The sequence below is a fragment of the Alexandromys fortis genome, unplaced genomic scaffold (genome assembly GCF_014885135.2).
Source record: "Alexandromys fortis isolate MF-2015 unplaced genomic scaffold, M_Fortis_MF-2015_v1.1 scaffold_40, whole genome shotgun sequence".
NCBI classification, from domain to species: Eukaryota; Metazoa; Chordata; class Mammalia; order Rodentia; family Cricetidae; genus Alexandromys; species Alexandromys fortis.
Window position 1 is genome coordinate 13,839,260 of NW_026067966.1, and position 25,057 is coordinate 13,864,316.

Below are 25,057 nucleotides of genomic sequence, written 5' to 3' on the forward strand. Positions count from 1 at the left end.
AGAATACTTCTAGCTACAATGTCTCAATAATGCAGTTATGAAGTAAAACCAGTGCATGAGAATCAAGGACTGAACCAACTGAATTACATTCCTACCTCAGCACTATTTATTTCCAGATGTTTACCTACATGTATATATGTGTACCATGTGTACACAGAGCCCAGAAAGGCCAGAAAAGGAACTGGAATTGGGAACCAACCATGGTCCTCAACAAAAGCAGCAAGCACTCTTAACTACTAAGTCATTTATCTCTCTAGCCTCCAGCACAATCATTTTTAAGAGTGAAAACTAGCCATGTATGGTGGCAGGTGCCTGTAATGCCAGCACTCAGAATGAGATCAAGTCATACTCAGCAACAGCAAGTTTGAAGTCAAGCTAGGAAACAAGGAACCCTGCTTCAACATAAAAACAACAGTGAGGGTGAAACCAGAACATATATATAGAGCCATGCACATACAAACTAGTCACATCTCTTAATGGGTGCTAACTGGCTTGTTTTCTAGTTTTAAGGCTCAAATGGAAGGTTTGGTGCATGCTAAACATATATTCTCTGAATATCTCTCAAGATTTCTCGTTTTAGTTAAAGATTAGAAAGTTCTAAAATACACAATCTTTAAAATGTTCAACTCACAGAAACAACAGATCAACTCTTAAAAAGAATTAAATGGAGAAAATTAATCAAACCAAGAACCATTAGCACAACCAAACACAAATTAACTAACCTTGTGGTTTTGTTCTTTAGTAGCCTTTACTTTATAAAATCACAAACCAAATTAAGGTCAAAATCAGAGTAAGAAAAAAGACACTAATCAGAAGTGACCAAAATCAAAGTAAAGTAGGGTGTTACTTATGATAAAAGAAAGGAACAAACTCCACTGTGAGAGAAGCTGGCTTGTATTTCTGTCTGCTCTTTTCCACAGAACTAAGGATTCGTCTATCATTAAAAAAAAAAGTCAATAACAAATTATAACATGAAAAAACAGAGGTGGCACAATTTAAAAAACAATTTCAAAACAAATTTAACATCCTGATTTTGGTTTGCATACTGAATAAACATCTTCAGGACTGGTACAATGTTCAAAGAGAAGTTGAAACAACAACTTAAGTCCTTACCGATTTGAGAACATTTTTATTACGCATTGTGATAGCCAACTTAAGTCTCCAAATAACTGGGAATTTAAAAAGAAGCCAGCATTTAAATTCCCAATCTCTAGAAGAAATTGCAAGGCAGTCCTGAGAAAGTGATAGCTAAGACTATGACAGTATTCCTCGGAAACTGCAGAAGCCAGTGACTGACCTGTGCTTTACTGAGGTTTTATTCAGATACAGTGAGTCCAGACCTTTAAGTTCCCTCATTTTGAGGATGCAAATGCAGTAAAAAAAAAAGGGGGGGGGGATTATCTTTAAATGAAGACTCCAGGAGTTTTCATGGATATTTTCTATAAACTTTAACAGGGCCAAAAAAAAAAAAAAAAAATGTATGCAGGCTTTTACTAAGAGCACGTCAGTCATTTCAGTTCAACACGAAATAAAATTGCTTAGATAGCCAAGGGGATAAAAATATTGTAGAATAAAGCCTGTTATAACCAATAATATTATCAAATAGTGGAATGGCTAAATTAACAACTAAAATTAAAATTATAGGGATTTTTATCATGTCCTGAAAAGTATGCTTAATATTATTAAAAACACTGAATGGAAAAATACCTGAAACTACCCAGAAATTCTGTATATCTTTAGGCTACAGGTATACAACAGTCTCCCCCTTTCTAATAAGAAGTTCTTATTTTGGACTTTGCTTGGTGCTTTCTCACAATTAGGCTTAGACTATGCATTCATAGCTGAACTACTAAATATTACAGAGACAATAACATCTTTCTCAGTATCATGTGTGAAGTTCTCACTGATCATAATTTTGGTTACCCAGTCAACTTTATTATAGTGAATAATACTGATATTATTAATTTTTCACTTACAAGTAACTAGTAATTTATTCAAAGACATTTTAAGCATTTATATATTACACTGCTAATCAGAACTTGCCTCTAGATTTATCATTTATTAATGATCTGTGACTGACACAATCTTATACTCTGACACATAAATCAAAATGCTGATTTTCTTTCAACTCCAACATCATCTCTGTATTTATTAATTGGCACTTCATAATCTACTACTACAAGAAATTTAATTTTTCTTTACCAAGTTACTTAGTAGTGGTATGAATTCATAATTTTTTTTCTTAATAGTTTATTATTCTTTTCTGTGATTACTTCATGTGCATATATTGTCACAGTTGGTAAACAGAGCTTAGGGCATAACTAAACAATTTTTTTTCTCCATGAACAGGCAATGATACCTACTAAACTTACAGTAAGCACAGTATGAACTAATAAACATTTGAATAAACAGCTGAATAAACAAACAAGCATTTTATATACCCCTGCCCCCAGCCTGGTGGTAGGATGGAATCTGGTCTCTAGGGAATGGTAGGGAAAGCATTTTACCACTGAGCTGTATCTTAGACCCATACTTTAAGGAGAGGGTTTTGCTGCTGTTGCTGTTGGGTTTTTCATTTTGTTTTATTACTATACTTTAGTTCCTCTGAGTTACTATTTAAGAATCTCCAAGTACAATCGAAATAAAGTTAACAGATTAAGGTAATTTCCATGAAATATTAAAAACATCCTTTGTGCCATTTAAAAATTCTTCATTTTAAACGTTCCTGAATATGAAACTATGCTGCTTTAACTTACATTTGTTCTACCTGATTCTTTTGGTAAATAGTACACTTATTATAAATGACCATTTAATTTCACAATCAGTTTAAAGAAAAGATACAAGCTACTACTATGAGTCATTTGGATAGGTCTTCCATATTTTTCCTTGTAAATGTATGATTGAATCTATCAAGTCAAAAACATTGAAATCTATCCTTACTTTGCCACTTGCCACTGAAGCAGCTCTACTACTGAAGAAACTAAAAACTTCCTAGAATTCAACGAAAATTAAGGCACAACGAATCCAAACCTATGGGACACTATGAAAGCAGTGCTAAGAGGAAAGTTCATAGCACCAAGTGCCCACATAAAGAAACTGGAGAAAGTCACATTTCTGACTTGAGAGCACACCTGAAAGCTCTAGAACAAAAAGAAGCAGACTCACCCAGGAGGAGTCTGAAATCAACAAAATTGAAACAAAGAAAACAATACAAAGAATCAATGAAACAAAGAGCTGCTTCTTTGAGAAAATCAACAAGATTGACAAACCCTTATCCAAACTAATCAAAAGGTGGAGAGAGAACATCCAAATTAACAAAATCAGAAATGAAAAGGGGGACAAACAACAGACACTTAGGAAATACAGAGAATCATTAGGTCATACATAGAAAATCTGTTCTCCACAAAATTGAAAAATATAAAAGAAATGCACAATTTTTTAGATAGATACCATATAACGAAATAAAATCAAGACCAGGTGAGCAATTTAAATAGACTTATGAGCTGCAAGGAAATAGAAGCTGCCATCAAAATCAAAAATCTCCCAATCAAAAAAAAGCCCAGGGCCGGATGGTTTCAATGCAGAATTCTACCACATATTCCAAGAAGAGATAATACCTATACTCCTTGAAGGGTTCCACATAATAGAAACAAAAGGAACATTGCCAAAATCTTTTTATGAGGCTACAATTACCCTGATACCAAAACTACACAAAGACTCAACCAAGAAAGAGAATCACAGACCAGTCTCACTCATGAACATGATTGCAAAAATACTCAATAAAATACTGGCAAGCCGAATCCAACAACACATCAAAAAAATCATCCATCGTGATCAAGTCGGCTTCATTCCAGAGATTAGGGGTTCAACATACAAAAATCTATCAATGTAATCCATCATATAAATAAAATGAAAGAAAAAAAAACATGATCATTTCATTAGATGCTGAAAAAGCATTCAACAAAATCCAACACCCCTTCATGATAAAGGTCTTGGAGGATCAGGGATACAAGGAACATATCTAAATATAATAAAAGCAATATACAGCAAGTGACAGCCAACATCAAATTAAATAGAAACTCAAAGCGATTCCACTAAAATCAGGAACTAGACAAAGCTGTCCACTATCTCCGTATCTCTTCAACATAGTTCTTGAATTTTTAGCATTAGCAATTAAGACAACAAAAGGAGATCAAAGGGATTCAGATTTGAAAGAAAGAAATCAAACTTTGTTACTTGCAGATGATATGATAGTATACATAAGAGACCCCAAAACCTCTACCAGAGAACTCCTACAGCTGATAGATACCTTCAGTGATGTGCAGGACACACAAGAGCAACTCAAAAAAAATGAGTAGTCCTCCCATATAAAAATGATAAAAAAGCTGAGGGGGAAATCAGAGAAACATCACCTTTCACGATAGCCACAAATCACATAACATATCTTGGGGTAACACTAACCAAGGAAGTGAATGACCTTTTTGACAAGAACTTTAATTCTTTGAAAAAATAAATTGAAAAAGATACCAGAAAATGAAAAGATCTCCCATGCTCTTGAATAGGAAGGATCAACATAGTAAAAATGACAATCCTACCAAAGCAATCTATAGATTCCATGAAATACACATGAAAATCCCAACACAATTCTTCAGACCTTGAAAGAACAATAATCAACTTCATATGGAATACCAAAAAACCCAGGATAGCCACATAAAGGAACTACCGAAGGCATCACCATCCCTGACATCAAGCTCTATTACAGAGCTACAGTAATGAAAACAGCTTGGTGTTATCATAAAAACAGAGATGTTAACCAATGGAATTGAAGACACAGATGTTAATCCACACACTTATGAACACCTGATTTTTGACAAAGAAGCTAAAATAATATAATGGGGAAAAAAAGTATCTTCAACAAATGGTGCTGGCATAACTGGATGTCAACATGTAGAAGAATGAAAATAGATCCCTATCTATCCCCATGCACAAAACTCAAGTCCAAATGAATTAAAGACCTTGATATAAATCTGACCACACTGAACCTGATAGAAGAGAAAGTGAGAAGTAGCCTTCAATGCATGGGCACAGGAGACCACTTCCTAAATATAACACCATTAGCACAGACACTGAGAGCAACAATAAATAAATGGGACTGCCTGAAACTGAGAAGTTTCTATAAAGCAAAGGACACAGTCAATAAGACAAAAAGGAAATGGGAAAATAACTTCACCAACCCAACAACAGTCAAAGGATTGATCTCCAAAATATATAAAGAACTCAAGAAATTAGACATTAAAGTTCTAAATAACCCAATTAAAATTTGGGTACTAAACTAAACAGAGAATTTTCAAAAGAAGAATCTCAAATGACCAAAATATACTTAAGGAAATGTTCATCTTCCTTAGCTAACAAGTCAATGAAAATTAAAACAACTCTGAGATACCATCTTACACCTGTCAGAATGGCTAAGATCAAAAACACCAACGATAGCTTATGCTGGAGAGGCTGCAGAGTAAGGGAAACACCCTTCCATTGCTGGTGGGAATGCAAAATCAATTCCCAGATTGATTACTGGAAATCAGTAATGGCGGTTTCTCAGAAAACTGGGAATCAACCTACCTCAGGATCCAGCAATACCATTCTTGTATGTACGTACAATGGACGTGTGCAAGCATGTGTGAAGAGGCACACAGTGTATGCATGAAGAACAAAGGACAATTTCAGGCATCAATTCTGGCCTTTTCCATTTTGTTTGAGACAATGTCTCTTGGATTTCTATTGCATGAGCCAGGTTAGCTTGCCTGTGAACCTCCAGGGTTTTTGTCTCCACTACCAATTTCTTCATAAGAACACCATGAGTATAGACTTTCATGCTCTCACATCAAGCTTTACATGAACGCAGGTCCTCAAGCATATGTTGCTCATAAGCTCACTGAGCCACCTCGTCAGGCCAATACTGAGGCTTTAATATTATGGTCACATCAGTGGTGCAGGCCTTTAATCTTAGCACTCCAGAGGCAGTGATGTAGGAGAGTCTTCTGTTTTGTGTTGATTTCATTAATAAAGAAACTGCCTTAGCCCTTTAATAGGACAGAAAATTAGGTTGGTGTAGTAGACAGACAGAATGCTGGGAGAAAGATGCCGAGTCAGGCAGTCGCCATGATTCTCCCACCCGACACAGATGCAGGTTAAGATCTCCCTGGTAAGCCACACCTTGTGGGGCTACACAGATTATTAAAAATGGGTTAACTGAGATGTGAGAGTTAGCCAATAAGAGGCTGGAACTAATGGGCCAGGCAGTGTTCAAAAGAATACAGTTTCCATGTAATTACTTTGGGTAAAGCTAGCTGCAGCCCACCCCAGCTCCTACTACAAGGCAGGTGACTCTCTCCAGCCTGGTCTATTTAACAAGTTGTAAGCCAGACAAGTTACAAAGTAAGACTCAATCTCAACAGTATCATTTATAAGACATACCCTGAAATTCTATGTCTCCAATTTCTATAAGGATCATATAAACTTTCACAGAATGCCAATGCATGGATCACAAATTCTTCAATAGATGTCTGATCAGCCATTTCCTTTTCCTTTTTTTTGCTTTTTAACTGAGAATAAAATTAAACATAAAAGTAAGGGCAAGTTTCAATTATCAGCTTTCAATAAGTCATTTTTATTTACAGAAGCCTAATTTTGCTTTTGAGTCCGTATGAGTCATTTAATTATATGGATTAGATACATTCTCTCAGATATTAAATTCTTCCTAGAATAAGTTTGAAATAGTCAAACATCTTTGGAAATCATACTTTTCAGCAAGATTTATAATCAATTCATACATAAAATGAAACATTGTGACATTTTTAAAAACTATAAAAAAATTTTAAATTAAAATACAGTGTCAGGCAATGGTGGTGCATGATGCCTTTAATCCCAGCACTCGGGAGTAGGAGACAGAGGCAGGTGGATCTCTGTGAGTTCGAGGCCAGCCTGGTCTACAAATTGAGTTCCAGGACAGCCAAGGCTACACAGAGAATTTGCCTGTCTCGAAAAAACAACCAACTAACAAACAAAAAGTATAAATAGCTAGTCTATTTTTAGAAAATAAAGGATTTGGGACTGGAGAGATGACTCAGTGATTAACCAGAGGAGCCAGGTTCAATTCTCAGCATCTACATGGCAGTTCACAACTGTTTGTAACTACAGTTACAAGAGCTCCAATACCCTTATACAGGCAAACTAATGTACATGAAATAAAAATGAATAAATCATGTTTTAAAAAATAAAATACAAGATTTATAAAATAGATTAATTATCTTTTCAATTACTACTTCTTTGAAAACATTTAGCAATGTTAATAACAATATTAAAAAAAAAGTAAAACCTAGTTAGTCTCAATAAAGCAACAAAAAGGAATGTATTCACACCTACTTGCTGAATATACAGTGTTGTCATGGTAATAACATGATTAATATAGGAGCAAGTCCCAATTTCTTCTACATTTGATAAATTCCTAGAAGATAAAAGAATAACATTCATTATATATGAGCAATATATTGCTAGTGTATTCAGCGTGGATCCTGAGAACTGATACTGGCAAATAAAATATTAATGATATTAAAAAAGAAAATAATGCATAGAGCACTGCCATTATTCAAGTGAGTACTATTACTTATTTCACTCTACTTTCTGAATTTTAGCTCCCTTATTTTATGTCCTATTTTGTAAACAGTATCAGAAGTCCCACAACACAAGGGGTATTGCCATCTTTAAATATTCTAAGAGGATAAAGCATTACATTCTGTTTAAAGTAGAGAGTCCTTAAGGACTTTAGTTGTGACACATACTAAGCTAATTTATGAGACCTAAATATTTTCTTGACATTACTGTTAAAAGTTTTTCAATAAACTAATGAAATTTTCCATTCTGAGACACTGTGATCTATAAAATTTTCTATCTTAAAATCTAGATGTTCAAAGAACAGGAAAAGTTAATAGACTTCACACCTTAAAAAATTAAACTATGACACCTTAGCAGTTTCTCTAACATAGCAACAGTTAAAATTCTCTGATAAGTGAAATGAATTACAGTAGCATTGTGTTTTGTTTTGATTTTTCCTTTTATGTGTATAGGTGTTTTGCTTGCATGTATGTCTGGGTACCACTATTGTCCAGTGCCCTCAGAGGTCAGAAGAAGGTATCACAATCCCTGCAACTGGAGTGACAGATGGCTGTGTGCTTCCATGTAGGTGCTGTGGATACAAGTGAATATAACCTGGTCCTTTGGAAGAGCCCCAAAATACAGCAACATTTTTAGAGACTTCAGAAGGAAAATCTAAGGTCTCTTAGACTGACTGATGACTTTGCAGATAAAAAAACTAAAAGCATAATCCATTTGGGGAAAAAAGAGACTCACTAAAATTAAGAACTTCTGTGCCTCAGTATTAAGAGAATAAAAAGACATCTTGCAGACAATGAAAAAAAAAAAAACATGTACCAATCATCTGAAAAAAAACATGTATATCAAAATATTTATAGACCTATCAAAATAAGAACACAATCCGATTTTAAAATTTGGCAAGACTTTTGTAGGTACTTCACCAAAAGACATTATGAATAGTCTCAAAAAAATGTGAAATATTTTATATCATTAAAGAACAGCAATAAATACTATACACCTATTGCAATAGCTAAAAGCTAAAAGAATGACTATTTATGGAGGCTGCTCGTTTCTTTCCTGGGTGCTCAGCCCTGAAATAATCACATAGATACTGTATTATTTGAAAAAAATAGTTATAATTTTCCTTATTTATGATAAAAGATAAAGTAGATGTAAATATTGTAACTGTAATTCTTGCTTGAAACCTGTTTTATTATATGTAATTTTACTATGTTAAGAGTTAAATCCTTCCTTTTTATTTAGACAGAAAAAGGTAGCTGATGTTATGCTGTGACTGTTTTATTGCCTTTGGTTAATAAAGAAGCTGTTTTTGGCCAATGGCTTAACAGAGTAAAGCCAGGCTGAAAGAGATAGCGAGAGATACTATATAGCCACCTACAGGAGACAGATGTGCCTCACCTTGCTGGTCACGTGGCAATATACAAATTAATAGAAATGGGTTAATTTAAGATGTAAGAGCAAGCCAATAAGAAGCTAGAGCAACTAGTCAAGCAGTGATTTAATTAATACAATTTTTGTGTGATTACTTCGAATCTGGGTGGCCAGGCATAAACAAGCAGCCTCTGCCAACAAACGGTATCATCAAATACTGAAAAATGTGACTGGAGAAAAGACTTGGCAGTTAAGAGCACTTGTTGCTCTTCCAGAGGACCCAGGTTCAATTCCCAGCACCCACATGGCAGCTCACAATTGTCCATAACTCCAATTCCAAAAGATCTGACACCCTCAAACAGACATGCATGTAGCAAAAATACCAATGAACATGAAATAAAAACTAGAAAATGGGGGAACAATGAGAATCCTCATTCATTGACTGTGATAATGTTATAACCATGTGATATAGCATTATTGATCCTAGGTATTTGTCTACATGGGTTGAAAATTATCCATATAAAACCTAGACACAAATATTTATAACAGTTTTATAAATAACAGTCCCAAACTAGAAGCAACCAAGATATCCTTCAATATAGTTAAATAAACAAACTGTGGTACCATTAAAGAATTATACAAACAAGTATCACTAACAAGTATTATTATAGTTTTGATAATTATGCTAAAATTTTTACTTTTAGAATAAAAATTTAAAAATTTTTACACCACATACCTGCAAAGAATAATAAAGAATTTGACGAGCAAAATTGATAATGCTTGTTGCTGTTCCTCTAACCCATCTGCTGTTTTCTGAACACAATGTAGCAGCTGGATCCTCAGAACCTGAAGAATATTATCAGGAAGCAAAGATATTCCTGGAGGCATATCATCTACCCTGTCAGATATGGGCAAGGAGATAGTGTTGAAACTTAAGACAGATAATTAATTAATTAAATGTAATAACAAAATTTCAAGAGTGGCTGACTGTCAAGATTTGCAGCTTCCACCTGAAGTATAAACAGTCTTGTGGAGGACTCTGTCTTGCACGTGTGAAATCAGGGGCTGAACTGAGTAGCTAGTGTCAGACCACTGAGTGGACAGTAGCTCACCAAAGCAAAGAGGTTTCTAAGAGCCTGGGATAATACTGTCCAGGAAGACTGCTATGATCACTGTGCAATATCTGTCATGAGAACATGGTCATGCAGTAGTACCAAGCTGTTGGCAAAGATGCTGGTCTTACATTAACAAAATTCTTTTGCCAAAAATTAATAATCTCACCCAGTGGTAATAAACCAGTATTTCTACATACCTGGTAGGAAGCTTTTCAAAGTCAACATCTAAAAATTGTTCATAACTTAAAACAAAATTGTCCAACCATAGTCTCAGGTAATCTGGATCTTTCTGAAATTAGAAGATCATCACAATATTATCTGTCAGAAAAGCAATGCTTTCACACATAAATAATTACCTAAGTGGGAACAATAGCCATTCCCAAGATCACATCTGTCATCTGAGCATTCCCCTCCCCTTTGTCTCTTCAACAGTTCTTTATGGCAGTCAAATTTCAACAAGTAATTTAGGAGTACAGACACTTAATCATTAAACATCATAACTTAAGCATTGATCTAAGGCAAAGGGATCACTAGCAAAGTTATTTGTTTCCCTAAAATAAAAGCATTATGCTATAATCCAGAATCTCAAAGAATGTTCCCAGAATATATAACAATCCTTTTAGGATTTTTCTATTACTATATTGGCTCAAAATCAGCTTATAAATCCCCACTATCTACAACTTCACAAGACAAATCAGAAGGTAGAAATATTTTAGACAAAGAGTACCATGAGAAATTTTCTAATACTTATTACTTGCTTTTTATGTTTCAAAGTAGAATGTTATTTGTCTATTTATTCAGTTATTTACCCACTAGGGCTAGAACTCCAAAAATACAAGTACCCAGGGTTCTCCTTATTAGTTTCTTTAAAAGGAAAATAAGCAGAGGATTACTTCTTGGTAAAAGTTAGGCACAAAACAGTCACACACACACAGTAAAAAATTAATGCCGTTCTCTTCATATTTTATTTAGCAACTCTCTAGTATCAGGTTCAAATTCTACACCAATACTCTAGTACCGATCTACATTTTAAGCCCTTATTCTGACTCCATAGGTCAGTACTACCAAGTGTTGGGAAAGCATAGAATTCCCCTAGGAAACTGAACAATCACAGAGAAGAAAGGAACTGTTTCATTTAAGAAGCATAAAAGTATCTTCACTGGGCAGTGGTGGTGCATGCCTATAATCCCAGCATTCAGAACACAGAGGCAGACGGTTTTGTGAGATTGAGGTCAGCCTGGTCTACAGAGCAAATTCCAAGAAAGACCCGAAAGCTACAGAGAAACCCTGTCTTGAAAAACTAAAAGGTATCCTCTATTTACTGGAAAATGCCTGTAACAGCAGGCATTTTTAACCTATATCTTTTGTTTGTTTTGCTTTGCTTTGCTTTTTGAGACAGGGTTTCTCTGTAGCTTTGGAGCCTATCCTGGAACAGACTGGCCTCGAACTCACAGTGATCCCCCCCCCCCTGTCTCTCCCTCTAAATTATGAGATTAAAGGCGTGTGCCATCACTGCCTGGCCTTAACCCATTTTCTTATTTATACCTTACACTATCCAGAAAGGGTTTGGTTTTCCTAATTTAAGAGATTACAAAAGAATGTATAACTTGTCCAAAGTCATAAACTAAAAACTGTAGTGCTGCAAAGATACATGAATCCAACAGGTGCCCATTCTACTACACCATACTGGCTGTGAGCCATGCATGCCAGCAGGGGTAGATTTAGTAGGTTAAAAAAAGAAAAGGATGGGTTCCGTCAGGAACCATCAAATCAAGGCTATAAAAATGTTAGCATACAAAATAATAATATCTTGTACAGCTTGAAAGAATTTGTAGATAACTACACTTTGCTGCTAAGGGTCATAATAAGGAGCCTGAAATCAGAAACAGTAGTGATTGTATTATTTCTCCTCAGTATAGAACAATAAAAATATAATCACTCGGATTCTCCTTACCAGTTTTCCAACAGAGCAGAGGATTACCTCTTAGTCACTCCCATGATTAAGTTCAGTATACTGAAACACCACAGCATGGTCTTACCTCCCTATCTGTACATTTACTAACACAACACACAAATACAGTGAGTATTTCAAGACTGCTACAGTCAACTCAATATCACCTAGACTTAAATCCCAGCACTCAGGAGGCAAAGGCTAGAGGACTGTGTGATCTCATACTGAGTGAGTCCCCAGCTCAAGAAACAAAAATAAAAACAAACAAAACAACAACAACATACCAATTGAATAAAAAGATAAAATGACACAGGCAGTGGTGGCACACACCTTTAACCCCAGCACTCAGGAGGCAGAGGCAGAGTTCCAGGCCAGGCAGGGATATGGAGAAACCCTGTCTCAAAAAAAAAAAAAAAAAAAACAAAAACAAAAACAAAACAAGCAAAAAATGGTTAACTACTGAATGCCCACAACAAACACGTAAAATCTATGACCAAATTACCATTTTTCAGAAGTTTAGGAGTAGCCTGATATCTGAATCTCAATGTTTTCATACAAAATTACACTCAACAATGTTCTAAGAGTGGCAAACACGCCATACAGCAAATAGCACCAGAAGACCTAAAGATAAAAACTATCATTATAAACTATACTGACCTGAGTCAAAAGTAGCCGTATGCAAACCCATACATATAAGTCTTAGCTTCAGAGTGTTCAGTGGTGGAAAAACCCAGTCTTTACTACTAAAATAAGGAACAGGCAGTTTCCTTAATCCCAATAGAGTATACACTGGAGGTATAGACAACACCACTAGACAAGAGAGATCCAGAAGCAGACTTAGCAGAACATTCATCATCTTGAGTAACTTTCAAATCTAAAGAACAGACAGACTTTTAGACCCGCTTAAGATTAAAAAAAAAAAAAAGGCAAAAAGGAAAATTATAGAAAAATAAGAATTCCCAAGAGTACAGGGGCAGAAGAAATAAAAAAGTGACCTTGGCAGTATAAAACCATAGCAGTTTAGTTTTCTGGAGGTAGAAGGATTACTTGGTTTTCAGAGTTGCCACGAACTATTACTTATGTGCCTATTATTCTTCTCTTCCATGAAATCTTTATTGTGGCGCTCCCATTTTAGTTTTAACACTCTGTGTTAGCTTTGTGGTGCACATATATTGACGATGTCTTCTGAATTCAGACTTTAGTATCAAGAGAAGTCACAAATGGACTTGATGTATGTCTATGTCATCACAAGATCCTGGTTCAAGATTAAGTACATATACAGGACGTTTTAAGTTACTGATAAAAAAAAGTACACATTACATATAGCAGGGATATGAACAACTGTGATCAAGAAAGTGAACTGCGATAGAATGGATTCTTGATTTCAGTATATTACTTTGCAGTAAAAACTTTGTTAAGTTGGGCGGTGGTGGTGCACACCTTTAATCCCCGCACTTCGGAGGCAGAGGCAGGTGGATCACTGAGTTTGAGACCAGCCTAGTCTACAGAGTGAGTGCCAAAACAGGCTCAAAAAAAAAAAAAAAACCTTTTTTGTTGTGGTTTGGGAAGGCTTAAGGTTTTTGGCTTTTTTAAACAGTGTGTCATGACTGACCTCGGTTTGCCTTGAACTTGGAGATCTATCTGCATTTTTCCCCATCACTTGTGCCACCACCACCAACTCCCTTATAGAAAACTTGTCGTGTAATTTTGCAGTAAAGGAAAACCTGTAGCAAGGGCAACTCAACATGCAAACAGAATAACTCAGCAAAGCTTTATTCGTAAAACTGCAGTTTCAGAGAGCTATCAGACATTGGTTTCTGGGATGCCTAACTTACATGTAAGAATCTTTAATGTTTGTGTTATTCCTCTTAACTTGTTAGCTATGTCAATCATCTTAGGAGCAAACAATATTGTTACACAAAATTATGTGAACATAATTCATGGAGTAATAAGTTCCTTACATCATACTACTCTAGAATTACAGAAGGATATTTGGAAATTTCAGACTATTTCAATGTTCTAGATGCCAAAATGTGGTCTACAGACCAATATTCTTGACCAGTTTAATGCAAAAAAAAAAAAAAAAAAAAAAAAAAAAAAAAAAAAAAAAAAAAAAAAAAAAAAAAAAAAAAAAGGAAACCTTTTTAAACGATAAAAGCAGCATGGTAACCAATTTAATTCTGAATTTACTAACAAAAATGAGAAAGACAAGGGGTTTGTAGCTCAATAGTACTGCACCTGTTTAGCATATGAGGACCTGGATTCATTCTCTAATACGATTAAATGAATAAATAAGTAGATAACTTTTATTTTAACATCTTTCATTATCACTCTTTATAGACTGCTTTACTGAAACTACCAACAACCTCCACAATGTCTGGAGGAATAATTTTTTGAGTGTGAGAAAGAGAGACTCATGTGTGTGTGTGTGTGTGTGTGTGTGTGTGTGTGTGTGTGTGCCAAGCAACCATATAAAGTTCCTAACCTTCCACCTCTCTTGAGGTAGGGTCTCTTATTCACCACTGAGCACAGGCTAACTGGTTCACCTGTCTCCAGCTCCTATCTCATCTCACTGTAGCTAACTGGAATTACAGATGTGCACTAATGCCAGAACTCTAGCACCTACACTTCCAAAACAAGAATGTCAGACGCTGAGCCTCCTCCTCAGCCCTAGTTTTTCATTTTGTTCTGGAACTATGAATTCTCCTGTCTCAGCCTTCTGAATACTAAAAGTACAAATGTGCACTACTACACCCAGCCTTCCAAATGCTTTTCTTGAATGCTATATTTTATTCTTCTGGACTGTTTCACAAACCGTTCTACTTTCTGAGGCACCAGCACTCTTAGTCTCCCATTCAAACTCCTAAACATATGTTATTATATGTCTAAGATATGAAAATATTGGACTTCTCTCTTCCTAACAGAAATTCTTCAGGTCCAAAACATCATGACTTTTACCCTCTTATTCTTATGTACAGATAATTTCTAATATAACTCTCAAATATTTATTTCTAGCACAAACCTCCCTTTTGAACTCCATATCTACTTCTGAAGCACCTGAATACCCCTCAAGGACCAGAAACTCCACCTGAAAACCTAGTAACCATGTACTACTTAACTTTGCCAAAGTATCAGTTTCCAAAGCATAGATTAAATGCTACATATGCTACCAACTACTAGGGAACTTAAGATAATCAAAAGAATTTTTAAAAAATGTGATTTTTGAGACAGGGTCTCGCTACACAGCCAGGCTAGTCTGAAACTCTTCATGTAGACCAAGCTGGTCTTGAACTCAGAGATCTTTTTATGCATCCTGAATATACAGATAAAGATGTGTGTCACCATGACCAGGCCAACAATAAAAGTTTTCATGCCATTTTAACATTTTGAAAGAGTAGTACATGATGAGCACAAACCACCAGTACAAGTTTTCAAAATCTATATAAAAGAAAGTGCATTACTTTTTATCTAAATAAATCATTAAATCCTACTTTCACTATACAGCAAAACTTTTATTCTGAATAGGAACTTTACTCTGAGCTCACTGCAAAACTATCTATTTCAGTCATATTCCAGATTTAGAAGGGCAAAGGGCAACATCAGGAAATGAAGCATCACAAAGGTTCAAAACAAAGTTGGTTTAGAGCTAGAGAAATAAAAAGTCATACTATTATTCAAATTAAGTAAGCACTATGCTTACTTAAAAGGCAATCTGAAAATCAAGATTAAAACTTAAGATATTTTATTAGCTCAGCTTCATTACCACCAAAGAGAGAAAAACTACCCTTGACTGTAAATATAAAGACCAACAGAAATTATGATACAAAATACTAATAACATTTTCTTACTTTTAATGTAAATGTCAATAAAACAAATTTATTTTTCCTCAACAACTTTGAGAGATAAATAAAAGTTACTTTATATTTCCAATTTGACAGATGAGAAAATAGAAATATAAATAAACTAGATGAGCACATTTGAAGTCCTTAAGATCAAAAGCAGAATCAGAACTAAATTTTGGATCCATTTCTACGAGCTCCACTTAATTTTTCAATGTAATCTGAATATCAACAGTATCAGAAAAATGATCAAAAATCCCTATAGCATCAGTACTAGAGAGGATAAGACAGGAATATCAAGAGCCCTGGCTGGGCTAGAGCACTTGTTGCTACAGAAGCGGATCATAGATCCGTCCCCAGCACCTAAATGATGAGTCACAATCACAAACTTCAGTTCCAAGGAATCCAATGCCTCTTCTGACCTTTACAGCAACAAGTACACAAGTGGTACATATATATACAAGTAGCCAAAACATTCACACATAATAAATTTAATTTAAAAAAAAGAGTTCTACACGAGCCTGGGATAAATGACACCGTCTAAAAAAAACATAATAATTAATGAGTACTGATTTTCAACCTACTTTATGGCACATTTCAAAATGTTGCCCCTCTATCACTTTGTGATAATTTTTTTCCAACTAGAATGAAAATGAGACAAACACACCTATCCTCCTGCAATCTCTATTGCACTCTGAAACACGGCTTGCTCCAATACTAAGGGGACTTAAGAGGTGAGTGAACAGCTACACGGTGGGACACCCCACTCTCTAGGGCCTCCACAGTAGGACAAAACCCTGGGACTCCTTCCCCAAATCCCTCGGCTTTTCTAGCCATCCAGCAGAATACTGTCCTGCAGGTAGGCTCCCCAAAACCAATTCCATCGACCAGACCTTCTAAGTTACTAGCCCCACCCTGCCTATGAGCTAAGAGCTTGCTACAATACTGAGGGGACCAAGTGAGAGGATCAAGAGAACGAACAAGGAAAGAAGACCAAGAAAATCAGCTTAGAGAGACCTCAGAGGCTTTCTGAGACAGACGCTGACAGTAAAGAGCAAACCAAGAAAAACTTCCAAACACTCCAAAGATTGGACCAAGACACAAAGACACTGCAGGCCTCATTTGAAGGAAGAGATTGGTAGGCACCAATGCAAGAAGTCCTCCACCAACCTAAAAAACAACATAGTAGGCGGATCTCTGTGAGTTCGAGAACAGCCTGGTCTACAAGAGCTAGTTCCAGGACAGGCTCCAAAGCCACAGAGAAACCCTGTCTCGAAAAAACAACAACAAAAAAAAAAACAACAACATGGTAACACCAGAACCAAGCAAAAACAAAACAGGAAGACTTGATCATCCTAACCCAGAAGAAGAAGAAAATACCTTTAAATATAACTTTATGAAAATGATGGATATCTTTAAAGAGGAAATGAAAAACTTCCTTAAAGAATCAGAGGAAAAGACAAACAAAAAATTGGAAGAAATTAATAAATCATTCAAAGTAACCTAAGAAAACCAAGAAAAAACAATCAAACAGGTGAAGTAAACAGTTCAAGACTTGAAAACTGAAATAGGGGTAATAAAGAAAAAACAAACCAAGGAAATTCTGGATATGGAAAACCTGGGTAAATGAACAGGAACTACAGAGACAAGTATAACCAACAGAATACAAGAGATAGAAGAAAGACTCTCAGGTGTTGAAAATACTATAGAAAAAAATAGATTCAATGGCCAAAGAAAACATTAAATCCAACAAATTCTTAACACAAAACATCCATGAAATCTGGGACACTATGAAAAACAAACCTAAGAATAATAGGGATAGAAGGAGAAGAAATACAGCTCAAAGGCACAAAAAATATATTCAATGAAATCATAGAAGAAAACTTTCCCAACCTAAAGAACCTATGAAGATACAAGAAGCTTACAGACCACCAAATAGACTGGATCAAAAAATAAATAAATAAATAAATAAATAAATAAATAAATAAATAAATAAATAAAACAAAAAGTCACCCTGACATATGATAATCAAAACACAAAACATACAGACTAAAGAAAAAATATTAAGAGCTGCAAAGGAAAAAGGTCAAGTAACATGTAAAGGTAGACATAGCAGAATTACAGCCAATTTCTCAATGGAAACTTTGAAAGTCAGAAGGTCCTGGACAGATGTGCTGCAGATACTAAGAGACCCCGGGATGCAAGCCCAAACTACTATACCCAGCAAAGCTTTCAATCACCATCAATGGAGAAAACAAGATACTCCATGACAAAAACGGAATTAAGCAATACATACCCACAAACCCAGTCCCACAGAAAGTACTAGAAGGAAAACCCCAACTCAAGAAAGTTAGTTGTACCCACAAAAACACTGGCAACATATAACCTCCCAGCAGTGTAACCAAAGAAGAGAAACACACAAGCACTACTATCAAAAAAATAAACCGGAATAACTACCACTGATTATTAATATCACTTAATATCAATGGACTCAATTCACCTATAAAAAGACACTGGTTAAGAAAATGGATACAAAAACAGGATCCAACCTTCTGCTGTATACAAGAAACACACCTCAACCTCAAAGATAGACACAACCTCAGAGTAAATGGTTGGGAAAAGGTTTTCCAATCAAAGGACCTAGGAAACAAGCAAGTGTGGCTATACTAATATCTAACAAAACTGATTTCAAACTACAATCAATCGGATGACATGGAGAAGGACACTTTATACTCATAACAAGAACAATTCATCAAGATGCAGTCTCAATCCTGAACATCTATGGCCTAATACAAGAGCACCCACATATGTAAAAGAAACATTACTAAAGCTTAAATCGCACATCAAATCCCACACACCAATAGTAGGAGACTTCAACACACTCCACTCTCCCCAATGGACAGGTCAACAAGACAGAAACTTAACAGAGCAATAAGAGAATTAACAGATGTAATGAATCAAATGGACTTAACAGGCATCTATAGAACATTCCACCCAAACAAAAAAGAATATACCTTCTTCTCAGCACCTCATGGAACATTCTCTAAAATTGATCATATACTCAGTAACAAAGCAAACATCCACAGGTACAAAAAAAAAAGTGGAGTAACCCCCTTTTTATCGGATAAAAGTTAGAATTTAATAACAATACTACTCTCAGAAAGCCTACAAACTCATGGAAATTGAATAGTGAACTACTGAATCACCTCTGGGTCAATGAATAAAGAAATTAAAAACTTCCTAGAATTCAACGAAAATGAAGGCACAACGAATCCAAACCTATGGGACACTATGAAAGCAGTGTTATGAGGAAAGTTCATAGCACCGGTTCTTTAGACTGACAAACCCTTATCCAAACTAATCAAAAGGCAAAGAGAGAACATCCAAATTAACTGTCTACTCTATAAATATATCCAGAGAAGTATAAAAATCAGATACTAGATTAGAGCTGTTCAAATTTAATGTTTAACTTTTAAGAGCTATATGTAATGCACTGTCAAGCAAATCCTTGACCTTAGTCAGAGATGGTTTTGAAAGCAAGAATGTTCAGACTACATGTAAGTTGAATAAGTAGTCACATGCACTAATGTAGCAATGTTCAGAGAACAAGAATACTGTATCTTCTTATGTAAGAAATACATAAGTCAACAAATCTATTATAGATAGCCATATTTCTAACAATGCAATTAAACCCTACTGTTGGAAGTACAATGTAAGAAAAGTTATATCTGAAACATCTGGTAACAAAACAAACTGCACATCACAAAGTAATTATGTGAGGGAATATATATGTTAATTAGCCTGGCTTATCTCATGTGTACATGTATTAAAACAGAACACACTCCATAAATACTGGCTAATTTTAAAAAGAACTATTAAAAATAAAAAAAATACCAAGTGTTTTACCAAATGTTCAACAAATATGAGAAGATCCACCTGCTAAAATAGAAGCTTCTGCTCAGATTTTAATCCCTAACATTAAGTTTTGAACTCAGACAAGTAAGTAGACACAGTCCATAGCATTCCTTCTACAAAGCAGTATAAGCCAAGGGTGCTTCTACTAATCTTTCAAACTAATCGGTGGCAACATCCAAAACATTACAAGAGTGACTTACTACTGATGTACTGGAGTACATGTACCAAAGTCAGTTTAGCACTGTGGCAAATACGAAAGATGTCATAAATTCACTGCGTGATCTTCAAAGATTTCTTCTTTAACTGGGTATGGATACAATGTTCCATATACTCAAAAAATCAAGTGGAGTAGCAAAATGGTAAACACTGTTTAAATTTTAATCATTAAAAATAAACGGGGAGGGGGGATGCTGAAGAGATGACTCAGAGGTTAAGCGCACTGACTGTTCTTCCAGAGGACCTAGGTTCAATCCCCAGGCCACAACTGTCCATATGACGTCTCTAGACTCCATCGACACCAGGCAGAAATGTGGTGCAAAGACATATACACAGGCAAAACATCCATACAACATGTAAGTCTACAAATAAAAAACCTTGATGAGTTGGACAAGCATCCTCCCTAAGCATACAATATTACTTAGCAAACGACAAAACAAGCACAAAAAGTCTTACTCATGGTCACAAACAAAGTATCAGAGCCAAAACTGGACCTCACAATTAGAAGCCACAAAGGCTAAGATCTCAGAACTAAGCTGCATATAATGTTTTTAGAAGATCTGGAAAGTCTTTAAATTGCATGAAAACTCATCAAAAGAATAAAACACAATTGGGTGGTACTGCTATATACTTTTAATCCCCTCATGTGGGAGGCAGAGGCAAGTGGATCTGTGTTTGAAGTCAGCCTGGTCTAATAGAACTTGATTCCAGGACAACCAGGTCAACACAGAGAAACCTGGCCTTGAAAATCCCAAATAAATGTATAAATGAATAAATAAAATGCAAAGCAAAAAGACCTTGAAATGTGTCCGATGTTGGTGGGAAATCATGTTTTGATGGAGTAACTGCTAGAGTAGGAACAAGAGGGTAGGGCCTAAGGTCAGTAATGCACGAGTCAGCAACCTCAGTAGGGAGATGAGTTCCATTTGTGAGTCGTACACTTAATAGCTGTCTGATTCAAAGTATAGCAGTTATTATCTAACAAGTTCATCATCTACCCATGAACTCATAATATATACAAAAAAATCAAAATTTTTAAACAGCCATTCTTTGAAACAATAAAAATAAATTCTATTAAGACCAAACATGGTTTAAATTTAATGGTAAAAATCAGATTTATCTTTCTGTCAAGAAGAAAGGCTTCAAAATTTAACAGTAGGGTTAAATCGAGCTAAGGGACACAACCAGAGATCATGACAAAAGGATTCATGTATATAACAAAACAAACAAAAAAACAGGGAATGTCAATAACATAAAATCTTTTCAAAACTCACTGACACTTAATCTACCTAGAAAAAAACATAATTAGTAAAACAATGTAATCTAATTTACCTATTCTTATTCTGAAAATGGTGAAAATTAGAAAGTTTGATATATTTTTAAACAAGTCATTTTAAAATTATTAGACAATCATATTTAAATTTCATTTTTACTTTTGGCTAAAGTATTAATTAGTGACTATGTTCAAAAGTGTCTGGATGCAATAGATTCCCTTTTTATTGGAAGGGTTGTCTATTTTTTAAAGATGTTTCTGTCAATTACATAAGCCTGGAAGCTATTTTGAAATTTCATAGTAACATTTCAAAATATGTATGTGTGCATGTCTGTGCACATATGTATGTACAGAGATATACTTTAATAATGTAGCAGTGGCTGACCTGCAACTCTCTACGTAGATCAGGCTGGCCTTCAATTTGGAGATCTAACCAGGAAGTTAAGGAAAACTCCAGTGAAAACTAGATGGCTTTTAAGGAATAATTTGATTTTTAAATAGCCGAAATTGGGGCTGGAGAGGTGGCTCAGTGGCACTAACTTCTCCTCCAGGGGACCTGGGTTCAATTCCCAGGACCCATATGGCAACTAACAACTAACTATCTGTAACTCCAAGATCTGATGCCCTCACAAAGACAAACATGCAGGCAAAATGTCAACACACATAAAATAAAAATAAATAAAATACCTGAAACTATATTAAAAGAAAAAAGCCCCCCAAAAATAATGTAAAACTGCAGGCTGTGACCTGAGAGCATAATCACAAATACCTAAGTTAACTTAAATAGACTAAGGATGCTTCTCTGGCCATTGCCAGTATCTTCAAAGTAGTAGTATGGATCCTTACTTGAGAAGCACCCTCAATTAGTATCAATGGCCTAAAATCTAACTTTCCATGCAAAACCCACATGAAGTAAGTCCAAGAAAATTATTTCTGAATGTCAAAACCTTACAGGTTAAAATGATGTTTTAAAGCATGGGGACCTGAATCACGTGCTTTTGGGTTTCAAATTCACTCCTACACCAGTTCTCTCATCAGTGAAAAGGGATAATTATATTACCCACCTTGCCAGAATCTAGTTAGTATCAAACACAATGGTAATCACATAACCACCTCAAATCAATAAAAATAAAATCATAAAAGGCTGCTGAAAAAAGTTTAATATCCTCACAAAAGAGTCCTTAGGCCAAAAACAGCATTAAAGGTCAACTGTTTCCAAGTAAAATGGCTCCATGGTTAAAGCATAGACCACATGATCCGGCAGACCTAAATACAACCCTAGGTAGCTATGGAAAGGTGTAGAGAGAAACCCAAATCCACAAAGCTGTCCCCAGACCTCTATAAAAGTACCATGGCACCCGTGTGTCCCACACATTCTACACACACAAAAAAAAGTTTTACTTTCCTTTTATAGGCACAATCTTACCTATATAATTTTGAGATCATTGAAGATAATATCAAAAAACACATTATATATAATAGGCCAGTGGTCAATGTACTCAAATCTGAAAAACTATGGAAAATACAAAATCTCTTAAATGTTTTTAAAATTCAGGATTGGGAGGCTGCTGTTAGGTGTTTTGTTTTGTTTTGAGACAGGAGCTCTCTATGCAGCCCTGGCTTTCCTAGAACTCTCTTAGGATGGACTTGAACTCAAAGAACTCTCTCTCCATCTGCCTCTGCTCTCAAGTGCTGGCATTAAAGGCATGTTCCACCACACCTGCCAATTCAGGATTATTAATATGAACAAACACACTAGCCATATGAGATCATAATGCTGGATACAAAATTTTATAATCACGTATTTCTAAGTACAGAAATAAAAGCAATTACCTTTGTACAATAAAGCATCCAAAGTTCAAAGAGCCTATCTCTGGCTGCCATTCTGGCTTTCCACTTTGGCACTTCAGTATTTCCTCAGAAAGAAGGTTCAAGACCACAGCATGTTATTTTATTTTTCAAGTTTCTCAGCCATTGCAGTAAAACTCAAAGCAGGGGGATAAACAAGTAAAACAAATAAAACTGTCTCGGGTCAGTAAAGGTCAATTTCAGCAGCCACTCTCCCAACACATCTTCATCAGTAGTAGCTGGGCTTGTAAATAAGTCTGTGAAATACAAAAATACCCAACGTTTTTCTAAATCCATTTTTTAATCCAAATATTTGTCTGCCTTGCTTACCCAATAAAAGGGATAATTTTCTAATCTGATTGGATCTCAGAGAAGCTGTTTTGTACACCGCGACTAACATCAACATAAAGTACTAAAATCTTCCAGGCATGTTCACCACCAAAACTACAATAGATGGGAAGAGAAAACTACTCTCTAATAACGTGTTTGCCTTTACTTAAAAGACCAGGAACACGGATCAAACATCAAATCTCTGCGATCTCTAGCCTGCTACTTAAAAGTTGCTGGGAATGTTTGCAGCGTAGCAGGGCAGGGCGTGGGGGAGGGCCGGAGGAATTCCTGGTTTGTTTGTTTTACCCATCCGCACCGTGAACGTTACCCCTGTCTACCTGGACCCTACCTCTCCACGCGAGAGGAAAGGAGCTGGCACCCCGAGGCAGGGACCACCTCCGGGGGAGCTCCCCGCGTCCCCGCTAAGAGCAAGTACGACAAACGTCAGGCACGCCAATCAACTCCAACCGGCCCCAGCCGGACCCGCCCGGGCCGGCCGCGCCCCTCAGGCTGCAGCCCCGCGCCCCCCCCCCCGCGCCCCTCCGCGCCCCGGCCCTCCGCTCTCCCGCTCGGCGCCCGGCAGCCGCCTCCGCCCGACCTCCGCGCCCCCTCACCGCGCTCAGGCCTGCCGCCGCCACCCAGCCGCGGGCTAACCTGCTGCCCTCCGCCCTGCCGGGCTAAGCCCCGTGTCAACCCGAAGCCGAGCCGGCGGGAGGCGGGGGCGGGAGGAGCCGGGGGCGGAGCAGCCCCTCGGCTAACCATTCCGGCGCCTCGGGATTTACCAGGCCCTCCGGCCGCCGCTCCTCAGGGGCCGCTCGGCGCAGAAGCCCCGCCCCCGGCATGCTCGCGCAGCCGCAGTGCGCTCGGCTCCTGGGCTCTGCGGGCGGCCGGCGCCAGCCTGGGCTCTCAGGTCAGTATTTTCCCAGCTGGACGTGAGGACCGACGTGCTGACGTCGCGCCCCGCCCCTGCTAGGTGGGGCGGACGGAACGTCCCTCGCCTGGCGCCTGCATTGCCTCTGCAGATCAGCTGAGGGCCAGGGACTCTATGGTGACATCTAGAGAGGATTTCGATTTGATTTCTTTGTAGCCATGCGATTGGTCCTGGGACACACCTCCAAGACAAAAATCTTTTCCTTTACTTGTGTTGGTGCCTTTGTACTATGTCTGTGACTATTCCAAGGATATTGCTCCACCTAGAACTTAGAATCACTTCTGTCTTTCAAAAAAGAAGCAAAGGGCAAGACTCTGTTATTAGCCCCACACAACATTCATAAGGGTTTTGTTGTTGTTGTTGTTGTTTGAAAGGAGGGGAAAAGCGTAAGATTAACCATCTTTTAAATCTAAAAATTTTAAAACACTATTGTGAAAACGTTACTCAATGTTATAGCTCAGCTTAGTATCTGAGATACCCTATGTTTGATTCCCATCAAGCACAATGAAGTAAACTTAGCAAAGTGAACTTCCATAAGGAATCACTCAGCTTCAGAAATGATCAAAGACTTTCAATCACGACAGAGTTAAGGGTGAG

The 25,057-nt window shown here is 36.6% G+C and overlaps 1 protein-coding gene across 1 annotated transcript in view; it reads right to left on the bottom strand.

The window, feature by feature from the left end:
- The window catches only part of Nbeal1 (neurobeachin like 1), a 163,120-nt gene extending 138,819 nt beyond the window's left edge, over positions 1-24,301 (bottom strand). Inside the window, exons 1-7 of the mRNA XM_050154206.1 lie at positions 24,144-24,301; positions 23,185-23,456; positions 10,355-10,446; positions 9,779-9,940; positions 7,423-7,504; positions 6,475-6,602; positions 851-934 (exon numbers count right to left, since the gene is read on the bottom strand). Of these exons, the coding sequence (XP_050010163.1) occupies positions 851-934; positions 6,475-6,602; positions 7,423-7,504; positions 9,779-9,940; positions 10,355-10,446; positions 23,185-23,235 (599 nt within the window). The 5' untranslated portion in view covers positions 23,236-23,456; positions 24,144-24,301. The remainder of the gene's footprint in view (positions 1-850; positions 935-6,474; positions 6,603-7,422; positions 7,505-9,778; positions 9,941-10,354; positions 10,447-23,184; positions 23,457-24,143) is intronic.
- Positions 24,302-25,057: the final 756 nt, after the last annotated feature.